General features: G+C 41.7%; 4 protein-coding genes across 7 annotated transcripts; 2 read left to right on the top strand and 2 right to left on the bottom strand.

Moving 5' to 3' along the window:
• Positions 1-4,194, bottom strand: cdkn1a (cyclin-dependent kinase inhibitor 1A). Of its 2 annotated transcripts, none has more exons than XM_037250794.1 (3): positions 2,275-3,494; positions 1,675-2,116; positions 1-1,341 (listed from the first exon to the last, which is right to left on the bottom strand). In XM_037250794.1, the coding sequence occupies exons 1-3, from the start codon at positions 2,275-2,277 to the stop codon at positions 1,286-1,288; spliced, it is 501 nt and encodes a 166-aa protein (XP_037106689.1). In that variant the 5' UTR covers positions 2,278-3,494; the 3' UTR covers positions 1-1,285. The 2 variants fall into 2 exon arrangements, with proteins under 2 accessions (XP_037106689.1, XP_037106690.1); XM_037250795.1 differs by lacking the exon at positions 2,275-3,494 and adding an exon at positions 4,073-4,194 and having other exon boundaries at positions 283-1,341.
• A 1,082-nt stretch (positions 4,195-5,276) lies between these two features.
• Positions 5,277-9,161, bottom strand: srsf3b (serine and arginine rich splicing factor 3b). Of its 2 annotated transcripts, none has more exons than XM_037250796.1 (6): positions 9,022-9,161; positions 8,186-8,396; positions 7,968-8,108; positions 6,112-6,150; positions 5,866-5,952; positions 5,277-5,774 (listed from the first exon to the last, which is right to left on the bottom strand). In XM_037250796.1, the coding sequence occupies exons 2-6, from the start codon at positions 8,386-8,388 to the stop codon at positions 5,747-5,749; spliced, it is 498 nt and encodes a 165-aa protein (XP_037106691.1). In that variant the 5' UTR covers positions 8,389-8,396; positions 9,022-9,161; the 3' UTR covers positions 5,277-5,746. The 2 variants fall into 2 exon arrangements, with proteins under 2 accessions (XP_037106691.1, XP_037106692.1); XM_037250797.1 differs by having other exon boundaries at positions 8,984-9,118.
• A 386-nt stretch (positions 9,162-9,547) lies between these two features.
• On the top strand, positions 9,548-17,268 carry LOC119122507 (S-adenosylhomocysteine hydrolase-like protein 1). 2 transcript variants are annotated; one of them, XM_037250792.1, is made up of 17 exons: positions 9,548-10,025; positions 11,390-11,501; positions 11,578-11,721; positions 11,952-12,052; positions 12,189-12,291; positions 12,675-12,769; positions 12,840-12,946; positions 13,041-13,157; positions 13,703-13,766; positions 13,856-13,944; positions 14,087-14,157; positions 14,231-14,325; positions 14,427-14,525; positions 14,633-14,701; positions 14,839-14,917; positions 15,000-15,120; positions 15,233-17,268. In XM_037250792.1, the coding sequence occupies exons 1-17, from the start codon at positions 9,846-9,848 to the stop codon at positions 15,237-15,239; spliced, it is 1,653 nt and encodes a 550-aa protein (XP_037106687.1). In that variant the 5' UTR covers positions 9,548-9,845; the 3' UTR covers positions 15,240-17,268. The 2 variants fall into 2 exon arrangements, with proteins under 2 accessions (XP_037106687.1, XP_037106688.1); XM_037250793.1 differs by lacking the exon at positions 15,233-17,268 and having other exon boundaries at positions 15,000-15,124.
• Positions 17,269-18,247: 979 nt separating this feature from the next.
• On the top strand, positions 18,248-24,452 carry strip1 (striatin interacting protein 1). The gene is made up of 20 exons (XM_037252080.1): positions 18,248-18,378; positions 18,833-18,902; positions 18,967-19,041; positions 19,137-19,271; positions 19,356-19,476; positions 19,736-19,911; positions 20,060-20,187; positions 20,284-20,466; positions 20,663-20,883; positions 20,957-21,022; positions 21,099-21,162; positions 21,253-21,324; positions 21,405-21,479; positions 21,644-21,741; positions 21,924-22,050; positions 22,146-22,246; positions 22,314-22,380; positions 22,478-22,582; positions 22,894-23,098; positions 23,339-24,452. Exons 1-20 carry the CDS (start codon positions 18,268-18,270, stop codon positions 23,584-23,586), a joined length of 2,448 nt encoding a protein of 815 aa, XP_037107975.1. The 5' UTR covers positions 18,248-18,267; the 3' UTR covers positions 23,587-24,452.
• Positions 24,453-24,911: the final 459 nt, after the last annotated feature.

Below are 24,911 nucleotides of genomic sequence, written 5' to 3'. Positions count from 1 at the left end.
TTTAAGTCAGACATTTTATTTTCATTTTGAAGTCACAACTTACAGTACAATAAATAAAGGATAGATTTTTCATTTGTAGCTTTACACTTAAAACAGTCTATAGCAGGCCCTGTGCACGAGCATCAATAAGCAGGAAGTACAGTCAATATTTGGGCTCATTATCTCCAGGCTGTCACTTTGTGAGCATTGAAATGACCTTTTTCCACACCAGCTCAAATTAGCCCAAGCAGCAGGACTGCCAAAATAAGATAGACATAAATAAGAGTGTTGCAAACGGTTTGCTTTTTAAGGCAGAGAACAACAATTAGTGTAATACATTGCACACATTAGAGCAATAGGAGAGGATTGGCACTTCATTCTAGTTTAGTAGATAATACGCTAACTGAGGGTGAGAACATTTTTGTGATCGTAGACTAGCGAGAGACGTGCCGAGGAAACACTAAATACCGGATGGGTGCAGTACATCAAGTGCATGTGCAATACCGCAATGGGTTTTCAATTACGCTACTTTACAGTGCTAGTCTATTAGAAAATTGTCTTTTACTAAATGATTTTTAAATGTGCTACCATCTGGTTCTGTACATATTTGGACTGGGCAGATTATTAAAACCTAAACAAAGGGGGAAAAAAACAGGCAGAAGAAGGAACAAACACAATGACGCTCGTGTCACATCTAATCTAAGCAAAGCAAATGTGCGTAGAGCACATTAGAACGCTTTCTTGCATCGAACAATATAAAGTATAAACACACGCTAAGTGCTATTTACGGTAGAAAGGAAAATACAAAACATGATGACTTGTTCCCATCAATGACAAACAACAAAGTAAAAAGTGGATTCCAGCAAAGAGGAGCCAATGGACTTTCCATCCTCCGTCATTGTTGATTTGGTCGAGGCAGATTGGTGTGAACCCTGATGGTGTCTATTTCAAGTAACGGTCATCCTACATTTCTCCGCTTCCGTGTGGCTGACACGTGAAAACTGCCCGTTATTTCAGTCGACACTTGGGATATTCACTTGATCCAAATGATAAATCCACTAGTGCAAAGATTAACAGTTATCTCTGCAGATCAATTGTTAATATCTTGATATCCCCGCCCCACATTTACAATGAATACAAGACCCAAAATGAACGTTAAAGACATGCACGACGGCTGAGGTCCCTTATGTTGACTCCCTAGAAGCAACTGTCCAGTCTTTGCCCAATTTGGCATTCTTGAGTGTTCTTGTTGGAATATTGGCACTCTTTTAGGAACGCTGTACCGATTGGGGGAGAAGGGTGTGAATCACTCGCTGGATTTTAGCGGCATTCCAACGACTCTTCTCTTTGTCTGATAGAAATCTGTTGAGGAAGAGAGGAGAACATTGAGAAGGCAAATCTCAGCAAATCAAACTGCAGATGGCTCATGAAGATGCTCAGTTTTCTCAATTGAAATGAATATAAAGCTATTCAAAACCCTCCTTGCTCACACCGACAATGAGAGCGCCACTGCCACCTAATGAAGTGGATGAGCAATTACATATTAATCTCGTATGAAATGGGGCTTGACTGCAGGTCACATGCATGTTTTTAAAGTGTGTAAAAAATACCATTCTATAACATTATAAACACATATGGTAATGACAATAAAAAATTCAAAGGTTTGTTAAAAATAGCCAGGTGTTGTAAATATACCTGTAATGTTAGTTTGCTTCCTCTTGAGTCCTCCATTCTCCATCTTCCTTGGCGTTCTCTCCATATTGAAAGGACATTTCTCTGACTTGTTTTCAGGGACGTTCTCCTTCTCGTTCTCTGGTGGCCCCGCCCGGACTCTCTTGGGGTGGACCGTCACCTCTCTTGCCCTTTGACCCGCTGCCTTGCCCAGCATAGTGGATCTGTAGAGTCGTGGCACCTTGGCGCCTGGGACGCCCTCCCACTGGAAATTGCCACTGGCAAGAGGCTGGTCGGATATGAAGTCGAAACCCCAGCGCTGCGATGCCTCCTCCAGGTCTTTCCTCAGGGCGGCCCGGTAGTCCGCCCGCAGCTGCGCCCTGTCAACTGGGCCGAACAGGTTCCGCCGCGCAGGGCGTTTCCCCAGGGGGTTCGAGATCCGCTTGATGTTTGCCATCATTCGACACTTAAAAAAAACAAAAACACACAGAAGGTGGTCAAGTCTCAAACTCTACCAAAGCTCAATATTTGCTTAATACAAAAAGTGATTTCATTTGAACTTTCTAAATCCAATACAACGCGAGTTCGAAGCTATACCTTCAGACATTTCAAAAAGTGTCTTACCATTGTTGTAAGCTTCCTCAGTGAGTATAACAGCGCATCTGAGATTGGTGTTACTGTGGACTCTATTTATAATACTGAGCCTGAGACGTGACTCACGAGCCCCTCCCACACGAGCGTGACTTGTACATGTCCGGACACAGTTTCACTCAGACATGTGAGGGCAAGTTCTCAGGCTAAAATTGCAAGACTGCACCACTAGGAGGTGCTCAGGCCATCTGCATTGAAAGGAGCGCAATGGTCCACTGGTGAAGATCACACAAGGGGGCATGTAGGGCCAAGTAAATTGAGCGAATAAAGCAACATCATGATGATGATCGTGATAAGCAATTCGTCGAGGGGGAATACTGGCATGGTACGTTTACCCTAAAAGCTACACAGGAAGGAATCAACTGTATCTTGTGAGAATAATGAGTCATTACACCCATCCAGGAAGGGTTGGGCAGGTCCTATGGTCAATTTAGAAACTTCAGTAACATGGAAAGACCTACACATCAAAACTGAACACAAGCTCTGAACATACAGGGATGCCAGTATTGAGATTCGAACCCAGACCCTCCCACTGCGATACTCTGATAAGCTCTAAAATATCTAAAGACCTCAATCTACCTTTTTTGGGTACCATTTTTTGTGTTGATAGTGTAATGTTTGACTTTTGAATTAAAAATATATTTTTTATTCACTAATTTTCATTGGATATTTGCCAAAGGTTCTGGTAGAACATATGCACTACTCAATCTGGCCACACGGTGGAGTCAAAGAGGACTGGTGCAATGTGGCATTTTTCCAGGAATTGGGGCTCATTCATTTGAACTCTAGAGACCGTTCTCACGTTTGGAAATTCATACGTGGAAACTGAGTCTGAAACAGTAAAGCTATACATAGGATCATTGTACTCACGGGACTCATAACTTCACTGACCCCACCCACCCAACTTGACATTTCCAAATGTACTTCAACAAAATTCAACTGTTCCCGTAGACCAGGTCTACGATTATGGCAGTAAGAATAGCAATTCCATATAAGGCATATGAACATATAGGTGGCTTGTAATGGACTTAAGAACATTCTGAGAATGACTTTGGAAAAGTTGACTTTTGACCTCCCAGCCTCTTATGACATAAATGGTGACTTGATTCCTGTGAAATGTATGTTTTAATTGGCTTATTAAATAATTGCTCTACAATTTAAATGTAATCTATAGGCATTTCCACACCAATTTGAAAAGAATGTGACATTTTGGGCGAGTATCACTAAATTTGAAATGCCCCCCCCCCCCCCCCCCCCCCCCTTTAAAACGGAAATGACGCAGGAGGACTGCTGGATGGGCGGACCGAAGCGAGGGATTCAAGGCTGTGGCGGGAGAAGGAGAGCCAGCCCACTTACTATGCCGGTACACGTGAGTACCAAACTTATGTCGGCCTACTATGACCTGTCAACTAAGACCGACACACTCCCTTTGTCAAACAACACTGGTAAGTAACACGTGTAATTTTATAACAAATGAGAATCAAGACTACTGTATAAGTCACTTAAATGTTGGACAGAGGCTGAGATTAACCGGAGTCAAATTCCCTGTTTGACATGTACAAACTTGGTCAAAAAAAGCTGATTCTGATAATATAATAATCTACTACTACTGCTATTACTTCAACTACTACTACTACTAGGACATCACTCAACCAGGTGGAACACATTCTTATTTATTCCATAATGCTAATTAGGTCACTTTTAAAACAGACAAAATAGCCCCAATTTAAAGTCAAGAACAATTGAAAAACACATAAATCGCTTTACTTACATTGACAGTCTACAGTCGTCTGATTGAAGCCTTGTTCTGTGCTAGTTCAAGCCGTTTGGCTTTAGCCTCTAAAAAAGGATGACAAGCTTTGTGAGGTTTCCGACAGACAACTTGGTGTCTCAAGTTTTCTCACACGGAGGTTAGTCAGGGGCTTTTTGAGCTGCGATAGGCGGGGAGCTCAGTTTCTTGTGTGGGGGTGTGGCCTGCTGGGTTCCCACACGTGTATCGAGCCCAGTAAACACGTGACACTTGGATCAGTGCTTGAAGGAAATTCCAGCACCTCAATGTCTGTATATGCGTGGAAGGTCATTTTGTCAGCATTTTCCCCTCATGGAGACTGACAAATAGTATCCCTTTGAGGGGAAAAATATGACAAAATTGGAACATAGGAGGTTTGGCCCACTACCCTTGATATAATCCAGAGGTGGGCAAATTTGTGCTCACCCAGTTTAGCCTCGGGAATTTAAGATGTTGCAACCTCAGTGCAGTTACAGTGGTGTATTTGCTGTACTGCATGTGCTATTTTAATAACTTACTCACTCTGTGCTCTTTGACCTTCCCCACTCTGCAACATTAACTACAGGTTACTAGGTTCCAGTTTAATAACAATAGGACCAATACATCCAGTCCTCATATGTACTGAAGCTAGTGAAAACACAAAGATAAGTTTGTAAATGATCAGCATTTGAGGGGCTATACATTACAGTGAAGGTTTGTCAATATGTGCAGCTGAGCTCTGCTGCTCGAGGCCTTTGCGCTGCAGCCACTTAAAAGAATACATTCACTGGCCACAACACCACAGGTGTTAAACTCAAGGATTTGGTTCACCACACCTAAAGCAAATCATGCATATGCTTCATTTGTCTGGTAAAAATCGTTGTCTTTAAAAAACAGCCAGATATTGCAAGTATATTTTTATGTTTGTTGCAAAATTTTTGTTTGTTGAAAATTGAATGAAATAGTCATGTTATCCTCAATTAATTATGTATAATGTAATGATATGACGAGCAGATTAAACATTTACAGACTTGTGGTTTGTGAAAGAATTGATTTTTTTTTTTTGGCAACATTTAAAAATAGAATGTTTCCCATAGCATTTTGGGAGCACCTAAATAAAAAGATGGCCTCTAATTGAGGAACTAGAGTTTGATTATTGGAACTTACCAACATATGAGCAAAGATAGCAATGAGAGGAAAAGCAGTGTAAACTTGTTTGAAACAACCAGTCTCTTTAATTGAGGGACAATTACACATAGTATCAAAGTACAGAAAATGAAAAATTGATTCAGGTCAACAGATAGGTTTTATGGATGGAAATCTTCACTATTCCGTAAGAAAGTAGCATGAACATCAGTTGGCCTTCAATATCGCACCAAGGAATGCAGCGCGCAAATTTCTTCCTTCCAAATCCATACACAATGAAACTATGGGTCAAACTACACATCCATTTATAAAAACAGAAAGACCAACACATTGTTGGGTGATTACTGGTGGAATGCTAAGGTGGTGCACTTTCAGGACTGGTATGAAAACATCACTCCCGTGCACACCCAAAAATGTATGTAAAATGACCATAACAAAATCAGGGAGCCTAAAACTCTTGACGGATAAAAAACAATGTCTATCACGTGAAAACAAAGTACAACCGTTTTCATCATCTCTCATCCTGTTCTTCTACTTTCTGTCATTAGATCTGGAGCGACTGTGAAAAGAGAGAGGCACAAAAAGTTGCGATTTAGTCAACGGAGCGCTGAAAGCTCCAATCGTATTTTAAAGGATTCAAGGCTATATACCTCCTTGACCGAGAGAAGGACCTTGAAGGTTTGTGGTTCCTGTCCCGAGAGAGGGACCGCTCCCTCCTCCTGTCTCTTGAGAAAGACCTGCATAAAAGAAACAAACAGCCCATTAAATCTACTACCATGTTTGGCTGAGCGAGACTTGAGTAGCTCATCTCGATAATATCTTGTTGCCACAAAAACATGACACGATTATCACAGTCGAAGCCCGAGTTTGAACGATCATGTCGAAAAGTGACATACCTGCTGCGGCTGCGACTGAAGCTCCTCCTGCGTGGAGATCTGTGTGGGGAAAATACGAAAATGTTAAAAACCTCAACTGACGCATCCCTCATGGCTAGACCTTTACACACAACCCATGTTAGTTTGTGGACCCCCATCAGGACTGGACTAAGGTTTTACAAACTATACTAGCATTAGGCCGTATGCCAATACACCCTTCAGAAGGTCTCACCTAACCCACAGGACAAGGTCCATTCAACAACTACCGTTAGAATTGCAAATAAAGCCAAAGCCTCGAGATGAGCCAACTAATAACACCAACTGGCCCTACGCGAAGATAGGACGCCACCCCAGGGACTGGCACTTTTGTAGGATTAACGTCTTACTGGTCCACTGCATGCTCACCACGACAACGTTTGGAAACAACCAAGTAGCCAAATTAATTCAGAATAAATGAGTTGATAACTATGCTCAAACCCCCTTATACGTCTAATTTAATGTCTGGACAAGTTTCCGGACATTTGATGGTGGGCCCTTCACCTTTTAGGGAAGGGGGGAAAAAAAGAAGTTACAGTAATGGGTGAGGACAAAAATGACAAACTTGTATGTTAAAAAAAGAAAAACCTCTAAACCAGCTGTCTCTTCACTTTTAAAACTGTTATCAGTGTACTGAATGAAGCAGGAAAACTTACTAGTATTTTTGGTTTTCAACAAGCTAGATATGACGAAAGGGAGGCAGACTGTAGGCCGGGTAGGAAGAATTGGCAGAATAGGCCTGGCCAGATGCTGCGAGGTGATAAGGCGGCAGGCAGGCGGGGGGGCTGGCTGCGGCTTTTTTCCTGCTTTAATTGGTTAGCCGAAGGCTGCCGCTGGTAGGTTGTCGACATTTGGAAACGCGATACGCTGATTGGAATGTGAGGTGGGCCGCTGCCGTTTGGGTTAAGGTTGAAGGAGGAGGTGGCTGAGAAGAGCATGATGAGGAACCAATGGCCTGGTGCAACCTGACGACTGGCCATGCCTGGGTCATGTGACAGCACCAGTCAAGCTGATTGAGGCACGATGGTCAGCAGTCACATGATGCTGAAAGAGGACTAGTTGATTGACTCTGAGGGTGGTGAGAAGAGGCATGGTGGTGGCTCTGCAACGGGTTTCATTCTTATTAATATATATGGAAAATAAAAAGCATCCTCAATCAAAAAGGAAATGCATCACATTTGGCACTCTTACAACCTTTTCCCAGTTTAACAACTTTTGGGTGATTTCATACAGTCAATGTAGAAACAACCTCTTGAGTCGATTGCGTACTTGGTGCTTAAAGCTTACGATCTATCGTTTAATCTAGAAAACTGCTAGACGATGCAGTCCCAGCAAAGTGATTACGTTAACTTTGGGTAAAAGTTGAAGAAAAAAAAAAACTTCTAGTCTGAAAATACTAATTGGAGTTACTTACTACAAGAAATATTTTTGTACAATTTCGTTTTAGCCAGACGTTTTGGAACGGAGCTTCTACTGCATTGGAAAGAGCAACGAGACCATCTCCAACCTAAGACTTTTAAAATTAACAAGGCCTTGCTTGCTAGGGGACGAAGCACCAAAACATACAGTATGTAGTCAAATCACTTCGCAGGGACTACAAAATATAATGGAAGCTTCTATTTTCATCTTATACTAATATTGGTTCTATTTAATTGTCCCTATAAAATGATACTGTCACCGATATTGATAACAAGCCTTTACAAATGGAACAATCACACATAAAAAGACAAAACTATCCCCAATTTGGAAAGTATCCCGCGAATGACAGTGACGGCGGAAATTGCCATGATTACAAATGTAGGCTATGGCCGACCAAAGTCAAAAACATCTCGCAGTGTCACCTCCGCCTTGCCGGTGGACTACGCCGCCTGTAATCATCTCGGTCTCTGGGACGTCTGCTCCACGATGGCGGGGCGCCGCGGGAGCGACTGCGTTTCTCCCCGTTGGACAGCTCTACTCGCACACGGCAACCACACAATGTTCTAGACAAACCAGAAAATATGAAATTAGTTTCCATATTCCTGATTGTATCTCACGTTTAGTTGTGCTCAATCCCTACCTTCCGTCAAGCTCTCGCACCGCATCAGTAGCATCTCTGGGGTCTTCAAATTCAACAAAGGCAAAGCCTGGGGGGTTTCTCGCCACCCACACACTGCGGAGAGGCCCATAGTAACTGAACGACCTTTCTAACTCGGTCTTGTTTCCATTGTTGCCCAGATTTCCAACGTAGACTTTGCAGTCAAGTGGACATTCACGGTGCATGGCTGGATCTGTAAAAGTGGGATGTTTAAAATTAAGGATATTTTACTGGTTAAACTTACAATCACTTGATCACATTGGTAAGGCAGTTTACATCAACATCTATGATATGATCAATTGTTTCGAGCGGGAAATGAAAAAAAGAAAAAATGCAACACGTATCAACACGTGAGAGACAAAAACACGTCGATCGAATGATGCATTAACGTTTAGCTTTTACATTACATCCATATTGTGTTACAAACATCCTTCATCACATACCGTCTTGGAGGGAGGACAGTCAGAAAAGGCCCCGGCCCATTTTTCAAGATCGGCTATGCTAGTCTTAGAGCAAAAGGGAGTTGCTCCCGGAGTCTCACAGTTAACAAATCGTCCATTGGTAACATAATCAACAAAGTGGTGTTGCACCATCTCAGCCATTTAAATGTGTAACTCGCATAAAACGGCATTGTTTCGTCCCGTCGAAGCTAACGGCTAGCACGAGAACAGCTAAAATGGCCGTCGCCTGTTTCAAGGCCTCACCCTTCGGTCACAGAAAGCAAACAAAGGATCAAATATTTGTCTCCAATTAATAACACGAACAATGATGCAAGGCTACATGCTCACGTACATGATGATGATGAAAAGGCTTCCTACCTTATCGATGTTGATTAGGAGTTTGATTTGCTTTGCGCTTTCTTGGAACGTAATGTACCTTTTCCGCTGTCGATGGAAAATGGCGTGTTGTATCGTCCGCATCCAGTTACCCTCGTCGTCCTGGGAGGGCGGGGCAATTTTAGGTCCCCTAGCTCCGACTTAAAATGCAACTGGGTCATTTCCATGTAATGCCAATGATAACGTTAGACATTTATATATTTTTTTTAATGAATCCATTTTTATTGCCATCAAATTTTTAAATGGGTTGTGTTTCCTATGCTGAATCGGCCATGCTTGAAGTCCTACTTTAAAAAACATTTTGACGGTTTGGATACATTCAAAGGCAAAAAAAGGAAAAGGAAACAAAATGTGCAAAGTTAGGAGCATGTCTCTGTCTTGAACATTTGCAAATTAGAATCATCAAAAGACATACAAAATATTAGGAGTTACAGAATTCCAATACTCGTGAACGCTCCTTGTCGAGGGAAACGCCCCCACAGCCCGTTCGCCACCGCCCACAAACTCACTCAGCTGGGGCAGCAGGTGACAGTTGAGCTCGTCCGAGGAACAGCACGACCTCACTCAGGCTACCAACATAACAGCGACACTCACAGCGCTAAAAAAAAAAAAACTCTATACTTTACATTATACACTGCGTCATTTGAGAATCCTTCCCCCCCCTCGTTGGTACCACAAAGCTCGCAAGCATTTGTCCAGCAATCGTCTGACGTCGACAGGCAGAGAGACGAAGGACTTAATCGGCACGACGTCTACCGAAGGCTTTCGTTCTTGTCCTGGTAACTACTGACAGGCCGCCGCCGACCATGTCAGAGCCGACCGTGGAGGTGAAGCTGGAGGTGAAGCAGGCGAGCAAAGAGGTGAAAGAGAGCGAAAACGTAGCCGAGAAATATTCTGTCATGACGGTGAGCAAGAACACCGAGATGAACATGGAAGAGTTGTCGTCCGCCTTCAGCGCCGTGCCCACTCACAAGCCGGTTAAAAAGGTAACTACGCTGTCATAAGATCGAAACACATCGAGGCTTGGTAGTGCCGCATTTTGTGACCTATTTCAGGCAATAATCGTTTAATGTGTGTAACACCCAGCTAATCTAAACTCCGCCAACTGGTCTCTTTAAGCCCTATAACTAGCTTCTGGTTCAGTTTAGCCAATAGATATTTAAATATCTACCTTTTCAGGAGCATTATTTTATCTTCATTTTATAATATGTCTAAATATTTCTTCGATTCCACTATATGAATTGAATGATTTTTTTTTTTTTTTTTTTTTTGCATCAGCTACACAACAGCCTACGAATTGAGCAAAATGTATTTTCATTTCTTGCAATGCCACATCCATCCTTTAGCCTTGTCTTCTTGTCTGCTAGACTTTACACATGAAGGTTTCGTGTGACCCCAAACAAGATCACCGTGGAGACACTTAGTCTGACAGTACACTGAGCAAAAATAAGGGTAGATCAATCCAAGAAGATGGAGTGTCTTGTGCACAGGCACACTGTAAACACTACAGTTATATTTGAGACATGCGTGACAGCTAATACGAAGCGAACACTGTGCTTGTTTGTTCCACATGATCAAAGAGTATAAGGAAGTAAGTCCTTGAAATATTGTAAAGCCAATGGAAAGTATCTTTGTTGAAGCTGTAGCGTACCAGAGAAGACCAGTTTTAAAAAAATACACATTAACCAGGCTCATCAGAAATCTTTGTCCAATCTTTAACCCAGCAAGTTTGTTCTGGACTTATACTTTCACATCCTCTTTCCTTTTTTTTTTTTTTAAAGTGACACAATGCATTGCATCACAGATCCCTGAACACAGTTTTTTGCTTTTTTTGTTTTGGGAAAAACATAGTTTGAATTAAACTCAATTACCTTGACTAAATTTGAGGAAAATATTTTTTATTTAATCCTTTCCCTTATCTCCATGTAACTCTTACTTTGGGACTGTGCCAGACAGTGTGTGGTGAAGTATGCCTGTGTCTTGTCAGGTACATCTCAAGGAAACCACTTTGTTCTTTGTTGCCACGGTGTGTTATTTACACTGGTATGCAGGCAGTTTAGCGGTTGTGCCTAGAAACCAACGATGGATCACGTTTGAAAACCCGGGAGGTGAAGCGCAATGACTGGAATTGCATCTGAAAGCTTATACTCTTGCTCAGAATGTTGCGTCATAGTGTGAATATTCCAGTGTCTGTTGAGTTTCGGAAAGGTCGTTTCCTTTTCGAAGGGTCTATCTGCAGTGCTAGCGTCGAGACTGGCATTGCAATCACATATTCTTTGAGAAATCTGATTGCTGTTTAGATCCCAGTTTTTCATTTGTTCACGGATCAATTTTTATGATGAACTTTCAGCAAATCCAGTTTGTGGAGGACAAGCAGGAGTTCAGCCGGTTCCCCACCAAGGCAGGCCGTCGTTCCCTGTCCCGCTCCATTTCCCAGTCGTCCACCGACAGCTACAGCTCAGGTAAGAAGCCATCTAATTTTTGTCCTAAAAAGTAAACAGTAATGACTTTGTTTGTCTTCTGTATCTTATTTCCCAGCTGCGTCCTACACAGACAGCTCAGACGACGAAACTTCACCTCGGGACAAAACACAGATCAACTCCAAGGGCAGCAGTGACTTCTGCGTCAAGAACATTAAACAAGCAGAGTTTGGGAGACGTGAGATTGAGATTGCCGAACAAGGTAGGACACCTACTAGCATGTCCGATTTTTATTGTTGTGGTTTGTAGTTTGCCGTGATATTGAGCAAATCAGGATTCACCAAAGCCATAATTTGGATGCCCACCAACTAATTTGCATATATATCAGGAGCAGCATGAAAATAATGCAATAAATCCTCCCTCTCTTTGCTTTGGGTACTTGTAACTCTCTCACACTGCTCTCACTCATCTCTCTTGACGTTCTGTTCTCAGACATGTCGGCACTGATCGCTCTCCGGAAGCGAGCGCAGAGTGAGAAACCATTGGCAGGTGCCAAAATTGTGGGCTGCACTCACATCACCGCACAGACCGCAGTAAGATATTTAATTTGAGCCCAAATCGAGACTTTTGTTCCATTTTAATTACATTTAATCAATTGTGGTGTTTCTTTACATAGCGTCGAGCATAGAGGGCATCACTTTCTCAAAGCACTCCCGTGTGTGGTTTTAGGTGCTGATTGAGACACTGGTGGCTCTTGGGGCTCAGTGCCGCTGGACCGCCTGCAACATTTACTCGACACAAAATGAAGTGGCCGCTGCTCTGTCAGAGATAGGTAAACACTCAGAACAGATTACATTCATTGAAGGTCATTGCTATGGGCCCATAAATTCTCTGGCTTGGATACAGTACAAAAAGTCACTGTCCCATGTTATTACTTTGGAGATAAAAAAAAGTCTTAGTTTTGGAGACAACGGGACCTCCAATGGGCCTGAACCACGGAACTTAATGAAAACATTCAACATTATCAGGTGGTTGCTATGTGGTGGTCAAACTATGTCATTTATTTCACTTCTATTGATTTGTCCTCTGGCGTGTTAATGGCTTGCAACAAAGTTAGGACAAGCAACTCGAAGGGTGCAGGAGTAGCCCTGCATATAACTCACCAAATGCAATCATTGTGGGAAATTTGGATGTCACCTATGTGCTATATTTCAGGTGTAGCCGTGTTTGCCTGGAAGGGGGAGTCCGAGGATGATTTCTGGTGGTGTATCGACCGATGTGTCAACACTGAAGGATGGCAGCCTAATATGGTAGTCAAACAACATCGGAGGCTGGAGTCGAAAATGTATACTGTTCAACTGAGAAATAGTTTCCTGCTAGATCCTGGACGATGGAGGTGACCTGACACACTGGATGTACAAGAAATACCCAAATGTCTTCAAGAAGATCCGAGGCATCGTAGAGGAGAGCGTCACTGGGGTTCACAGGTTATCTGTTACTAACATCAATACACAAGCGCAATATTCAAACACAGCAGGGCTGTCCGATGTAAAGACAACACATCGTGTCTTCTCTTTCCAGGCTGTATCAGCTCTCCAAAGCGGGCAAACTGTGCGTGCCAGCCATGAATGTGAATGATTCTGTGACGAAGCAGAAGTTTGACAACCTTTACTGCTGCAGAGAGTCTATCTTGGACGGGTGAGTGGGTCTGATGTGTGAGTTTGTGTAGGCTGAGCAAGATAGTCATGTCCAAACAATTGTACAAAATGTTTGTTTGGCAGCTCTATAGAGACATCAGATACCATTATCACTTCTAAGAAAGCTTGACAGCGCTCCAAAGTATATTAGCTCTGTTAATTTTCACCAAGGCCTCATAGGTCTTGCGCAACGCGTCTACGGCTCTGTAAGCTTTCAACTGTCCTACTGCCGGCCACTTCGCAATTTATTGTTTCCCTCTGATTAATAATCGGCCAGAGGGACTTGTAGCAATTGTTCCATCATCAAACCCACTCAAAGGCCACACTGAAAAAAATCGAACTTATTTATGGTTATGAAGGTGAAGGCCATTGCATTTGACATTTTAGATTAGAGAACACAGGACTGTCATTAATTGCGCCGCAGTACATTCAGTGCAACAAGACAGACTGTTCAGTCGAACGCTGACTCAGCTGATTTAGATTCACTGACAGGCCTTTTCCCTCCTCCACACAATGTGATCATGTTCTGCCTCTGTTGTTTTCAAGCTTGAAGAGAACCACAGATGTCATGTTTGGAGGCAAGCAAGTGGTTGTGTGCGGTTACGGTGAGGTGAGATGCGTCATTTAATCTTGTGTAATAACCTCATGCCGACGTATCTTCATAACGCAACGTGTAATGCATTATTTTTATCTTTGTAGGTTGGAAAAGGTTGCTGTGCTGCATTGAAAGCTCTCGGGGCGATTGTCTACATCACAGAGATCGATCCTATTTGTGCTCTGCAAGCTTGGTGAGCAAAACAAAAAGAGTATTTAGTGGAAACCAAAATCAGAAATCGAGTCAAGCTAACCAAAACTATGTATTGCTCAAAACATTTCCAACCGCATTTTTTCATTGTGGTGATGCAACCTCTTTTTGTTGCGTGTGAACAGCATGGATGGATTCAGAGTTGTCAAGCTGAATGAGGTCATTCGCCATGTTGATATCACCATCACATGCACCGGTAACTCCACTCAACACGAGGCATCGAGCTGTGTTGACTGTGTACGCTCAGAGTTGGGTGTACTTTTCCGCAGGAAACAAGAATGTGGTGACCAGAGACCAGCTGGACCGCATGAAAAATGGCTCCATTGTGTGCAACATGGGGCACTCCAATACTGAGATTGATGTGGTAAAATAAATATCTATTCATAAATGGAGTATTCTAACTCGATATTTATTCGAGATGTCAAACGCAACTCACTAACCATGTATGATTGAAACTCCCTCCAGGCAAGCCTCCGCACCCCCGAGCTGACATGGGAGAGGGTGCGTTCGCAGGTCGATCACGTCATTTGGCCCGACGGCAAGAGAGTCATTCTGCTAGCTGAAGTGAGCGGACATATGCAATAGATACATTCATATTTATAGAGGGGAATTTGAAAGTATGTACTTGTAGGAAAGGCAATACAAAGTTTGAATGCTGTTGCTTTTTTTAGGGACGCCTCCTCAATCTCAGCTGCTCCACTGTTCCAACCTTTGTGCTGTCCATCACCGCCACCACTCAGGTAACAACAAGGGCTACAATACTTTTTGCCAAGCATCTTTTTCATCTGTTTTTTTTGGGTAATTAAAATATTGTAGCTAATAGCCAACCTGCAGTTGAGTTACATTTAGACATTTTTTTATACTTCCTTTTTTTCAGGCACTGGCCCTGATAGAGTTGTACAATGCTCCAGAGGGACGATACAAGCAAGATGTTTACCTGCTTCCTAAAAAAATGGGTAAGGACGATGAAGGATTCTACCTTACTGAAATGATAAATTAGACTTTGTTTCAACATATCTTTGAAAACCTGCGTTCCAGATGAATACGTGGCCAGTCTTCACCTAGCAACTTTTGATGCCCACCTGACGGAGCTTAGTGATGAGCAAGCAAAATATTTGGGCCTGAATAAGAACGGTCCCTTCAAACCCAACTACTACAGGTAAGTGTTGACTATCTCTTTTAACGAAATTTCTTTGGAAATTGCTTTACATCTCGATTGCATAAATGTGCAAAATGTAAGGAGTAACTTTTTCCCCATTTGTTCTACACAGGTACTAGCTTGCAAAAAGCGACACCTCGGCACGCCCATGTGTTGATGACAGCCAAGACACAAGACCTGTTAGTGTATGTCCTATTTTGTAGTCTACGCAAGAAGACATTTTAGTGTATGTTCATATTCGTTTCATCTACTTTATTTCACAGAAATGCTTGTGGTAGTCCACATTAACACACAAATGTATTTAGAATTTTGTGCCAAATAACTGTAAAAGGGAAGGCTCACATATTTAAAATAGTAATGGTTCACCTTATGTGATGGAAAGAAATTAATTCCCTGGGATGTGATGTTTTATAACCTTGTGCAAGGGAATCTGTGAAATCTTTTAACCTGACTGCTACTTATAATTGTCCATCAACATTATGTATGAGACATGGCCACTGTCGACGGCAAGTCTAACCTTGTCTAATTTTAACAATAATGAGTCATCGATAGTATATGGACCAAACAACAGTATTGGTATGCAAATATTATTCAATAATTCATTTTTTTTCTACTTAGTCCCTTGTAGCACTTACCTGCGCTTCTAAATGAGCCATAAAATACGTTGGCATTTGATACCGTCCTGCAGGCGGAAAACTTTGGTTACTTGCTGACTGAATCACATTCCAAATGATAAGCTAGAGAAGAAATGTTCTTGCCTCTGTAGTGTCAAGTCTCCGTGAAGAATCACCACCTGTATGTAAACTAAATCTCGTACTTGATGATCCCAGAAAACGTTGATTTGTTCGTAAAAAGAATGATAAGACGGTGCATGCAACTCAGGGCGGTTAAAAACAGGGATGTCTATAGCAGAGGTCACCAATTTGTTTGGAAACTGAGAGCTGCTCTTTTGGATACTGATTAAAGTGTTTGTTTTTGTCTAGGTTAAAACATGATAATGATTTCTAACATGACTAATTTAAGCATGTTGGAAAAAAATAAATTATTATGCAACACTTTATTCCTATTAATCTAGCCTCCAATTGTTTACGTTTTCAAAGGATCACTTCTGCAAAATTCCGAGGAAATTACTGGTGGGCAAATTTTAAACAGGTCCATGAGCTCCTCACATTGGTGACCTCTGGCCTATAAGCGTTGATGTCAGTCTTAGGATGTAATCAAATAGATGAAATGAAGTAGTCCACTGTGAAAGCGTAATGCTGCGTATTCTATTGTGTCTAGAACACGTGAGTCACACACTGCATGCTCTGCAAAGTCTAGAACATTGTTTTGTACTGTATACACAGCCACCAATAGATCATCTCGGTGGAGTTTCTAAAAACAACACACCCATACACAAAATATGCGTTGTGAGATTTGTCTAAAGATTTTTCTCGCAATATTTTTGTAACAAAGACATCTGGAACAATGACGAGCTTTGGTATCTTTTTAGAGATGTTATAGTTAGCTGTACATTCTTGTGCTTTTTGCACTGCTCACATTTTTCAGTTCAACCTGCTACCAATTGTGAGGCTTCTTATCACACGTACAATTAGATTATTTCTGTACTTCTTGTGTTTTAAATTTTAAAGACCATGTTGAATTATTTAGCTGAGATAGAGTCTTGCTTTTATGTGTTCCGACATGCATTCGATCTTTACTATGTGGGCCACTTAATTACTATCTCAAATGATAAAATCTACTCATTTGGCCTTTCATTTTAGCACCTTTTTGCAGATTTGTGCATTGAAGTTTTTCTTTCTATCCACTGAGTTTAATTTAAAAGTAGCCTTGCGTGAGCTACTATGTCACCGTTGCATTTGTAATTTCAAGAGCATATGAACCAAAGGTAAACTTATCTATGAGGACACAGGAAGCTGAGTGCCGTAACCATGGTTACGGCGCAGCTGACAGTGCCTTGTGACTCAGTACAGTTTGTATCTGCCGTACATGTGTCTGTTTTTGCAAGTATTGCTGATACCAACATGGTGTTCCGCTATGCAGTTTTCGTCTGTTAAAAATGATTTAATCCTGCAGTGGTGGGGGGGGGGGATCTTACTCATGTCTTCATAACAGTAATTTTAAGTGAATACACAATGTTTTGTTCTCTGTTATAGCCCTTGTAATTTATTCCTTTGATTGTTTTCCATGTAATCACAATCAAGACTTTTAATGATGTTTTCCTTATAGCACTTAAACATGCCTTCAATGGTAGATTCATGTTGCTTTGATCAATAATAATGCGTTTTAATTTGTGTTATGTCATATGACAGGACATATGAATGTGTTTTTTTAGCTGATGGTTGTCAACAGGATTCATGCACACCGCTGTGAGTTTTAGTTGCACACATGTAGTCGTGAGTTTTAGTTGCACACATGTAGTCTTTGGCGTGGAAGTTATGGATATGATTTATTAGCTTTAAAGTAGGCTTTGAGAGCACAGTAACTGTATTTAGTTTTAAAATGCAATCACAACAGAATACTGTATGCTGTGGCAAATCCATGTGCACCGTTCCCTTTAATAAACTGCTGGTAATTTAGCAAATGGCTATGGCAAATCATTTCATAATGAGTTACTAAAGCTTTGGAAGATTATTGGTCATATAGCACTAATAAATGACATGAATAATAAACAGGGTGGTCATATGCACTTTAAAGAGACATACAGTAATCCTTCGCTATTTCATGGTTCAACTATCATGGCCTTGCTTCTTCACGGAATTTTTTCACAGTGCGTTGTGTTATGGCTTCAGGAGAAAAAGACATTACAGAGCGGAGTCAGGCCACAGAGGCGCACTATATAGTACGTACTTTGTATTGATGTTTAAAATGACTATTTTACTGTTGATATCTGGAAGAAAGTTAAACAAATGCTTGGGCCTGAAAACATGTTTTGTCCTTTGGTTTCAATGTTATAAGACTGGTAAAATAATAAAGGTTTCTACTTCACGGATTTCACCTATCACGGGTGCTTCTTGGAACGTAACCCCAGCGAAAAACGAGGGATTACTATATTTCGACATAGGGGCGTTGTGTGAGCAGGGGCGGACTGTGACGTAGCTGGCTGTGGGAGGAGTTTTACCGTTCTACGTTCTCACTTGAAAAAAAATGGAGGTCGGAGGAAACGGCGCTGGGCTAGTTGTAAACAATAAACAGAGAGCGATGCTGCCAAACAAGAGTAGGGGAGAATTCACTCGTAACCAGAGAAAGGATTCAGAGGTAAGCATATTCAAAAGCGAGTCATTTTATATTATTACGTCTGTAGTAGTTTTCACAAAAGACTACGAACGGACGTAGCCAATTCTTAGCATCGTTAGCTACTAGCTAGTCAGTTAGGATAGCTTGACATTTGGACCATTTAAACTCCACTAAAATAAATTGTCCATTTCTTGTCTACTGTCACTGCTGGTTTAAGTGCTCTGCCATTTAAAATGAATGTCATACTCGACGGTATTTTAGTTTAGCCTGTGCTAACGAGCTACAGTTAGCTGGGCAGATTGGATGTAGCAATGGAGAGATTCAGCTGTCACAGGGTGGTTTCTGATTTGTTATCATTTGGCGATTAATTACTATATTGATGATGATTAATGAAAGTGTTATTTGTATGCAGTGTATCTTATTGTCCATTATTTTTCATTGTCTGAATGGACAAAATGTTTCTTTTTGTACCTAGGGCTTGTCTGAGTCCCCAGACCTCGAGTTTGAATATGCTGATACCGACAAGTGGGCTGCAGAGCTGTCAGGTAAAAAAAAGAAAAGTCTACTTTGTGTATCTTAGTGTTTTACACTTTATTCTGTGGGTTCTAGAGTTGTACAGTTACACTGAAGGGCCAGAGTTCTCCGTCAATAGAACATGTTTTGAGGAGGAATTCCAAACACATGGTATGTGGTCAAGTATCTGCTTGTATCATCCAGCTCATTAAATCAATGATAAAGAGTGATGCTATTTATGTTCTATTTTTTCCACTGTCACTCAGTGTGTGATAAGAAGTGGACAGAGCTTGATGCACCCCAGCACAGGGCCCATGCCATGCGGATGCTTGATGGACTGGAGGTGACTGCTCGTGAGAAAAGGCTGAAGGTTGCAAGAGCAATTCTGTACATGGTGCAAGGTCAGTCTTTAATGGCAGTATATCTTTTCAAAATGAAAAAAATCAAACATTGTTATTGCGTTAATACTTAATCCTACAATGTAGGAACCTTTGGCGAGTGCAATTCCGAGGTTGAAGTGCAGCATTGGATGAGATACAACACATTCCTGTTGCTGGAAGTTGGAACTTTTTCCGCTCTGGTGGAACTGCTCAACATGGAAATTGAGTAGGTCATTCACTTTTTCTTTTAATTTCGGCCATGTCAGCGGCTTTCACAATCAATAGAGAAAAAAGTAATAATGTCCACACTAATGACATTTTTATAAAATCAGCTCATGAGAACCAATTTGCTTGGTGCTAAGCATATGCCTCGGCTATTGTGAGCGCTTTGATTCATATCTTTAAGGTCATTTCGCTCGAGTGTAAAAGAAAAAAAAAAAGTTGAGCTACTCCTGAATATCACTTCTTTTTCCTCTTTCGCTCAGCAACAGCGCCGCCTGTAGCAGCGCTGTGAGAAAACCAGCCATCTCTCTTGCTGACAGCACAGATTTGCGGGTGCTGATCAACATCATGTACCTGATGGTAGAAACCATCCAGCAGGACGACCCAGCTGACCTGGCCGAATGGGGAGTTATCAGGGAAACCTTTAGAGCCGAACTAGGTGGGTACAATAAGAAGCAATGTGCCACCTTGACGTGCTTTATAATGTACATTCCAGCCGTAGCATTAGGAACACCTGCCAAATCTAACGGAATCCAACAGAAGAACGGTATCATCAATCATATTGCTGCTAATCCGTTCCATTTCAGGTTCTCCTCTATACAACAACGAGCCAATTGCAGTTATGCTCTTTGGGATGGTTACTAAGTTCTGCAGTGGCCACGCACCTCACTTCCCTATGAAGAAGGTGTTACTGCTGTTGTGGAAAAGCATACTGGTGAGTGATGAGGACATCTGTATTTGACGTCACATATTTCAAATCTTATACGTCGCCTGGAGAGTTACAAGTGATAACTCCTCCTTCATTCTTCAGTTCACACTTGGAGGGTTCGAGCAGCTTCAAACCATAAAGGTCCATAAGCGTGAGAAGCTGGACCTTCCCCCTCTGCCAGAAGATAGCATCCGGGTTGTACGCAGTATGAGGGCCGCTTCACCTCCTGCCTCTGCCTCTGACCTCATAGAGCAGCAACAAAAGCGGGCGCGGCGTGAACACAAGGTACCTGTTGTTGCTGGCCTTAGTGTAAATGTCAGCAAAAACTAACCGTGTGAAGAAAAAAAAAATCAACAGTTGGCATGATATTCTTGTCAAACCACTTTTCATTCTGTAGTGTGTCAATCATAAAAGAGGATTTGATGCCAAATAGACTCATCCGTCCACTCTTATTCACCTCACCTGTTTTCTCTTCATCCAGGCATTGATAAAACAGGACAACCTAGATGCGTTCAACGAAAAGGACCCTTACAAGGCGGACGACCCCCGCGAGGACGAGGACGACAACGACGACAATGACAACTCATTAGAGGTCGAGACTTTCCCACTGGAAAGGGACGAGGTCATGCCGCCCCCTATTCCTCATCCTCCATCAGAGAGGGTCTCCTTCCCCAAAGGGTTGCCGTGGGCTCCCAAAGTCAGGTACTTGGGTTCACATTTTCCATTGGGTTCGTTTCACAGATTTCGCTGATACCACATTCATTGTTTTTATTAGGGAAAAGGACATTGAAAATTTCCTGGAGTCAAGCAGAAGTAAATTTATAGGTTACACACTTGGATGGTAAGCACAATAAGAATTTTGCTGTATACTCATAAAATCGCAGTAAGGCAACCATCATTTTTTGTGCGTCTCCCAGTGACACCGACACGGTTGTCGGCTTACCCAGACCTATTCACGAAAGCATCAAGACACTAAAGCAGGTATTGCCGCACTTCATATGATTCTTCAAAAATCCTCCCCTACTATTGAATTCTTTGTCTCTAATTTTTCCGACACTATCTTCCTTTCAGCATAAATACGTCTCCATAGCCGAGATTCAGATCGCAAAGGAGGAAGAGTATCAGAAAACCCCTCTGTCAGGGGTGAGTGAATTTAGGAGAAAAAAAAAATATCTGATGAACACGCATCATGTTTTTGTGTGTATGTGCTTCCTGGTTTATAGGGAGAAGAGGAAGTTGAGATGTGTGCCACTGAGCTGCTCTATCGGGGAATCCTACCCACATTACCTCAGTACATGGTTAGTGCACTCACAGCGGACATTTTGTCACCATTTGTGCTGTAATTGATAATGTTTTTATTTGGACTGATCCTTCTTAAAAACAGCCATTTGTTTATAATTTAGCACCTGAAGGCAGTTACGAATGCATAATTGACTTTAATTCCTATCTTGTCGGCATTCAGATCGCTCTGTTAAAGATTCTCCTCGCAGCAGCTCCGACCTCCAAAGCCAAAACGGATTCAATCAACATTCTGGCAGACGTACTGCCAGAGGAGATGCCGTGAGTGATGCATAATTGTAGTATCACTTTTGAGAATTTTGATTGGATTGAGGCAAATATGGGCAAAAATTCCAAAGTACTTTAACATTTAAAATCACAGTGAACAATAACCACAATAATAAAACCGTTTTCGAAACTTGTTTTCTCACACATTGATGGGAAACGAATTGGTCCTATTGCAGGACCACCGTGTTGCAGAGCATGAAACTCGGCGTCGACGTCAATCGACACAAAGAGATCATCGTGAAGGCCATCTCAGCCATCCTACTGCTGCTCCTCAAACACTTCAAACTTAACCACATCTACCAGGTACAGCTCACTTCAGTTTTGCATGTGCCAAATCTGAATATGGTGAGGTATCCATGCAATTTGAAGTCATTTAAAAATATTTTGTGTTTTCTCAGTTTGAGTACATGTCTCAACACCTGGTTTTTGCCAACTGCATCCCCCTCATTTTAAAGTTCTTCAATCAGAACATCATGTCTTACATCACGGCTAAGAACGGGTACTTTATATTTTACAACATAGCATAAACTATTATGGAATATCATCCTGTTTTTCATGTTTTGCAGCATCTCAGTGCTGGACTTTCCGTTCTGCGTAGTGCACAAGCTCCCAGAATTAACAGCGGAGAGTTTGGCAAGTGTTTCCATGTCATTCTTTTATAGGCCATTGTTAGGTTGAGCAAAATGCTGTTTTTCCATCAGCGTTGAATACTGATGACACGTTTTTGTAGGAAGCGGGAGACAACAACCAGTTTTGCTGGCGAAACCTGTTTTCTTGCATTAACCTGCTGAGGATTCTCAATAAACTGACCAAGTGGAAGCACTCAAGAACAATGGTGATGAGACACTCACGAGTCTTCAAGTCACATGATCCTTCCTCACGCTCACTTCCTTATTAGTATCTCAGACTGGATGTGGCATACTGGCAAACTCACATTTTGACCAAACATAACCTCAAAGTAGACTATTATTATCTAATCCAAAGTGAATATACAGTGAGTGTAGACTAGCCGACTCCAACAGTGACAGTGAGACTTCAAAGATGAACATGATCATAAATATTTGCCTCCTGATAGCCGTTCTAAAGTCAGTAAACTGAATGATTCTATCCGAGATATTCAGACTCGCTCACAAATTTGTCACCCAGATGCTGGTAGTGTTCAAGTCTGCACCCATCCTGAAGAGGGCGCTAAAGGTGAAGCAAGCCATGATGCAGCTCTACGTCCTCAAGCTGCTCAAAGTGCAGACCAAATATCTTGGGCGCCAGTGGCGGAAGAGCAACATGAAGACCATGTCGGCCATCTACCAGAAGGTGCGACATAGGCTGAACGACGACTGGGCCTATGGAAACGGTGAGATGACGCCAAGTCTCTAAATTCATTTCTCCACAATGAGATACAATTTGGTTACGTTTCATACCAAATGCATTTAACTTTTAAAATTGTTCTCCAAAGATCTGAGCTATACTGTGCAATTTGTCAGTACCACTAGTTTCTGTGGTACTCTTCACAATGTCACAAACCATATACAGCCACGGTTCACTTTTCCAATCTTTTTTATTACATCCTGTCCTATTTATTTTTTGTGGTTAGATCTGGACGCTCGTCCCTGGGACTTTCAAGCTGAGGAATGTGCCCTGCGTGCCAACATCGAACGCTTCAACAGTCGCCGCTACGACAAGAATCAAAGCAACCCGGACTTCCTTCCCGTGGACAACTGCCTGCAAAGCGTCCTGGGGCAGCGGGTGGACCTGCCTGAAGACTTCCAAATGAACTACGACCTCTGGCTGGAACGAGAGGTCTTCTCCAAACCCATTTCATGGGAGGAGCTGCTGCAGTGAGAAACGGCCACCGTCCTCCATCTTTGATCGAGGATCAGACTCTCTCTCGAGTGTGGCGTTCAGGTAACCCGGCACCGAGCACTCGTTGAACAACCTTGATAAATGAATTTGCAGCTTGAGTGATCATGGAAAAAGTTTTTGTCCGTCAGTCTTCATAGTCGCCAACAAATTATTTAATCAAATGCCTCGAGGAGTTAGTATGATGCTAATGTAATGTGTTTAATAGTAGATACTATTGATTTTGTATTAAGGTTCTGTGAGATGCCACCTCTCTGATGCAAGTGTACAAAAGCAGCTTTGTTTGTGATCCGTTACCTTTGCAGCCACTTTCCTTCGTGACCATATTTCACTACTTTGCTACGCATTTTAAATACATTTGTGGGAAATAAATACAAGTTTTAACTGTACAACTCAGGCCGGGGAATGCGGGCTGTTTTTAGATGTTTTACATTTTAATAAATGTACCATTCCATGTTTAGCATAACTTTCATTTTATCAGACTGATAAAGGGACTTTTTTTTAGCATGTTGATTTATGGAAATAAAATATATTTCAGTTATTGCCTCTAGAGGTAGAAGAAGTATGTTTACCAATCTTTTTAATTTTATGTTTGTTACAATTCTCGGATATCGTCTTGGTCCCGCGGAGATGGAGGCAATCACAGATCCAAAGGACATAACGAGTACAGCCTTGGTTGAAATATGCTTTGTTTTGCAGAAATATGTCTTGCACATTTTCACTTAAATTTCTATTTACAGTAATTAGAATATTCTATGCTTTTTGAAAATATAGTATTTTTAGGTTGGTTGCATCACTCAAAGAAATAACAAATATTAAAAATCTCCAGGTCAATGACTTTTCTCTTATCTCTACTCGTGGTCTGTTTTGTTGTTTTGTGACAAATGTGGAAAAATGGAACATCACAGTTTTATTATACTTAACACAGACGTCCATATTATTGTCATTGTTGTTTTATATCATGCTATTTTGTTCTTTTCTGAGCAACAGCCATGTAAATCAGGAAGCGACATGGCATGACTCTGTTGTTGCAATCAAGGAAAAGTAAGTGAGCATCTTTCTCTCTGTGCACAAGAACACAAACACATCTCTGGCAGCTCTACCAACATCTTTCTTGTTGTCATTCTTTATGCTTCTCATAGCCACCAGGGGGCGGTCTTGAATTGCAGTAGTACAAATAAATTAGTTTATTACAATGTATTGAAAATATCCAATATCCTCTTGCATAGACATGTTCTCGTTCTGGAATCAAAATTTAAAGCTGCTTAGAGACTCGCCTGTTTACCTAAAGAGACACTCTTATTTCT

This window comes from Syngnathus acus, chromosome 5 (genome assembly GCF_901709675.1).
Source record: "Syngnathus acus chromosome 5, fSynAcu1.2, whole genome shotgun sequence".
NCBI classification, from domain to species: Eukaryota; Metazoa; Chordata; class Actinopteri; order Syngnathiformes; family Syngnathidae; genus Syngnathus; species Syngnathus acus.
Note: the sequence above shows the minus strand (reverse complement) of the source record. Positions and strands in the feature narration are given on the sequence as shown.

What these genes read in the sequence shown, in the direction of transcription:
- cdkn1a (XM_037250794.1), bottom strand. An exon ending in GAAGCAAACTAACATTACAG is followed by an intron (nt 1,342 to 1,674) that starts GTATATTTACAA and finishes CTTCCTCAACAG; the next exon opens with ATTTCTATCAGACAAAGAGA.
- srsf3b (XM_037250796.1), bottom strand. Translation starts at nt 8,388, where the DNA reads ATGCACCGTGAATGTCCACTTGACTGCAAAGTCTACGTTGGAAATCTG. An exon ending in GTGCGAGAGCTTGACGGAAG is followed by an intron (nt 8,109 to 8,185) that starts GTAGGGATTGAG and finishes TGGTTTGTCTAG; the next exon opens with AACATTGTGTGGTTGCCGTG. An exon ending in TTCAGTCGCAGCCGCAGCAG is followed by an intron (nt 5,953 to 6,111) that starts GTATGTCACTTT and finishes TCTTTTATGCAG; the next exon opens with GTCTTTCTCAAGAGACAGGA.
- LOC119122507 (XM_037250792.1), top strand. Translation starts at nt 9,846, where the DNA reads ATGTCAGAGCCGACCGTGGAGGTGAAGCTGGAGGTGAAGCAGGCGAGC. An exon ending in GAGTCATTCTGCTAGCTGAA is followed by an intron (nt 14,526 to 14,632) that starts GTGAGCGGACAT and finishes TGCTTTTTTTAG; the next exon opens with GGACGCCTCCTCAATCTCAG. An exon ending in CCATCACCGCCACCACTCAG is followed by an intron (nt 14,702 to 14,838) that starts GTAACAACAAGG and finishes CCTTTTTTTCAG; the next exon opens with GCACTGGCCCTGATAGAGTT.
- strip1 (XM_037252080.1), top strand. Translation starts at nt 18,268, where the DNA reads ATGGAGGTCGGAGGAAACGGCGCTGGGCTAGTTGTAAACAATAAACAG. An exon ending in GGAGGAATTCCAAACACATG is followed by an intron (nt 19,042 to 19,136) that starts GTATGTGGTCAA and finishes ACTGTCACTCAG; the next exon opens with TGTGTGATAAGAAGTGGACA. An exon ending in GGGCGCGGCGTGAACACAAG is followed by an intron (nt 20,467 to 20,662) that starts GTACCTGTTGTT and finishes CTCTTCATCCAG; the next exon opens with GCATTGATAAAACAGGACAA.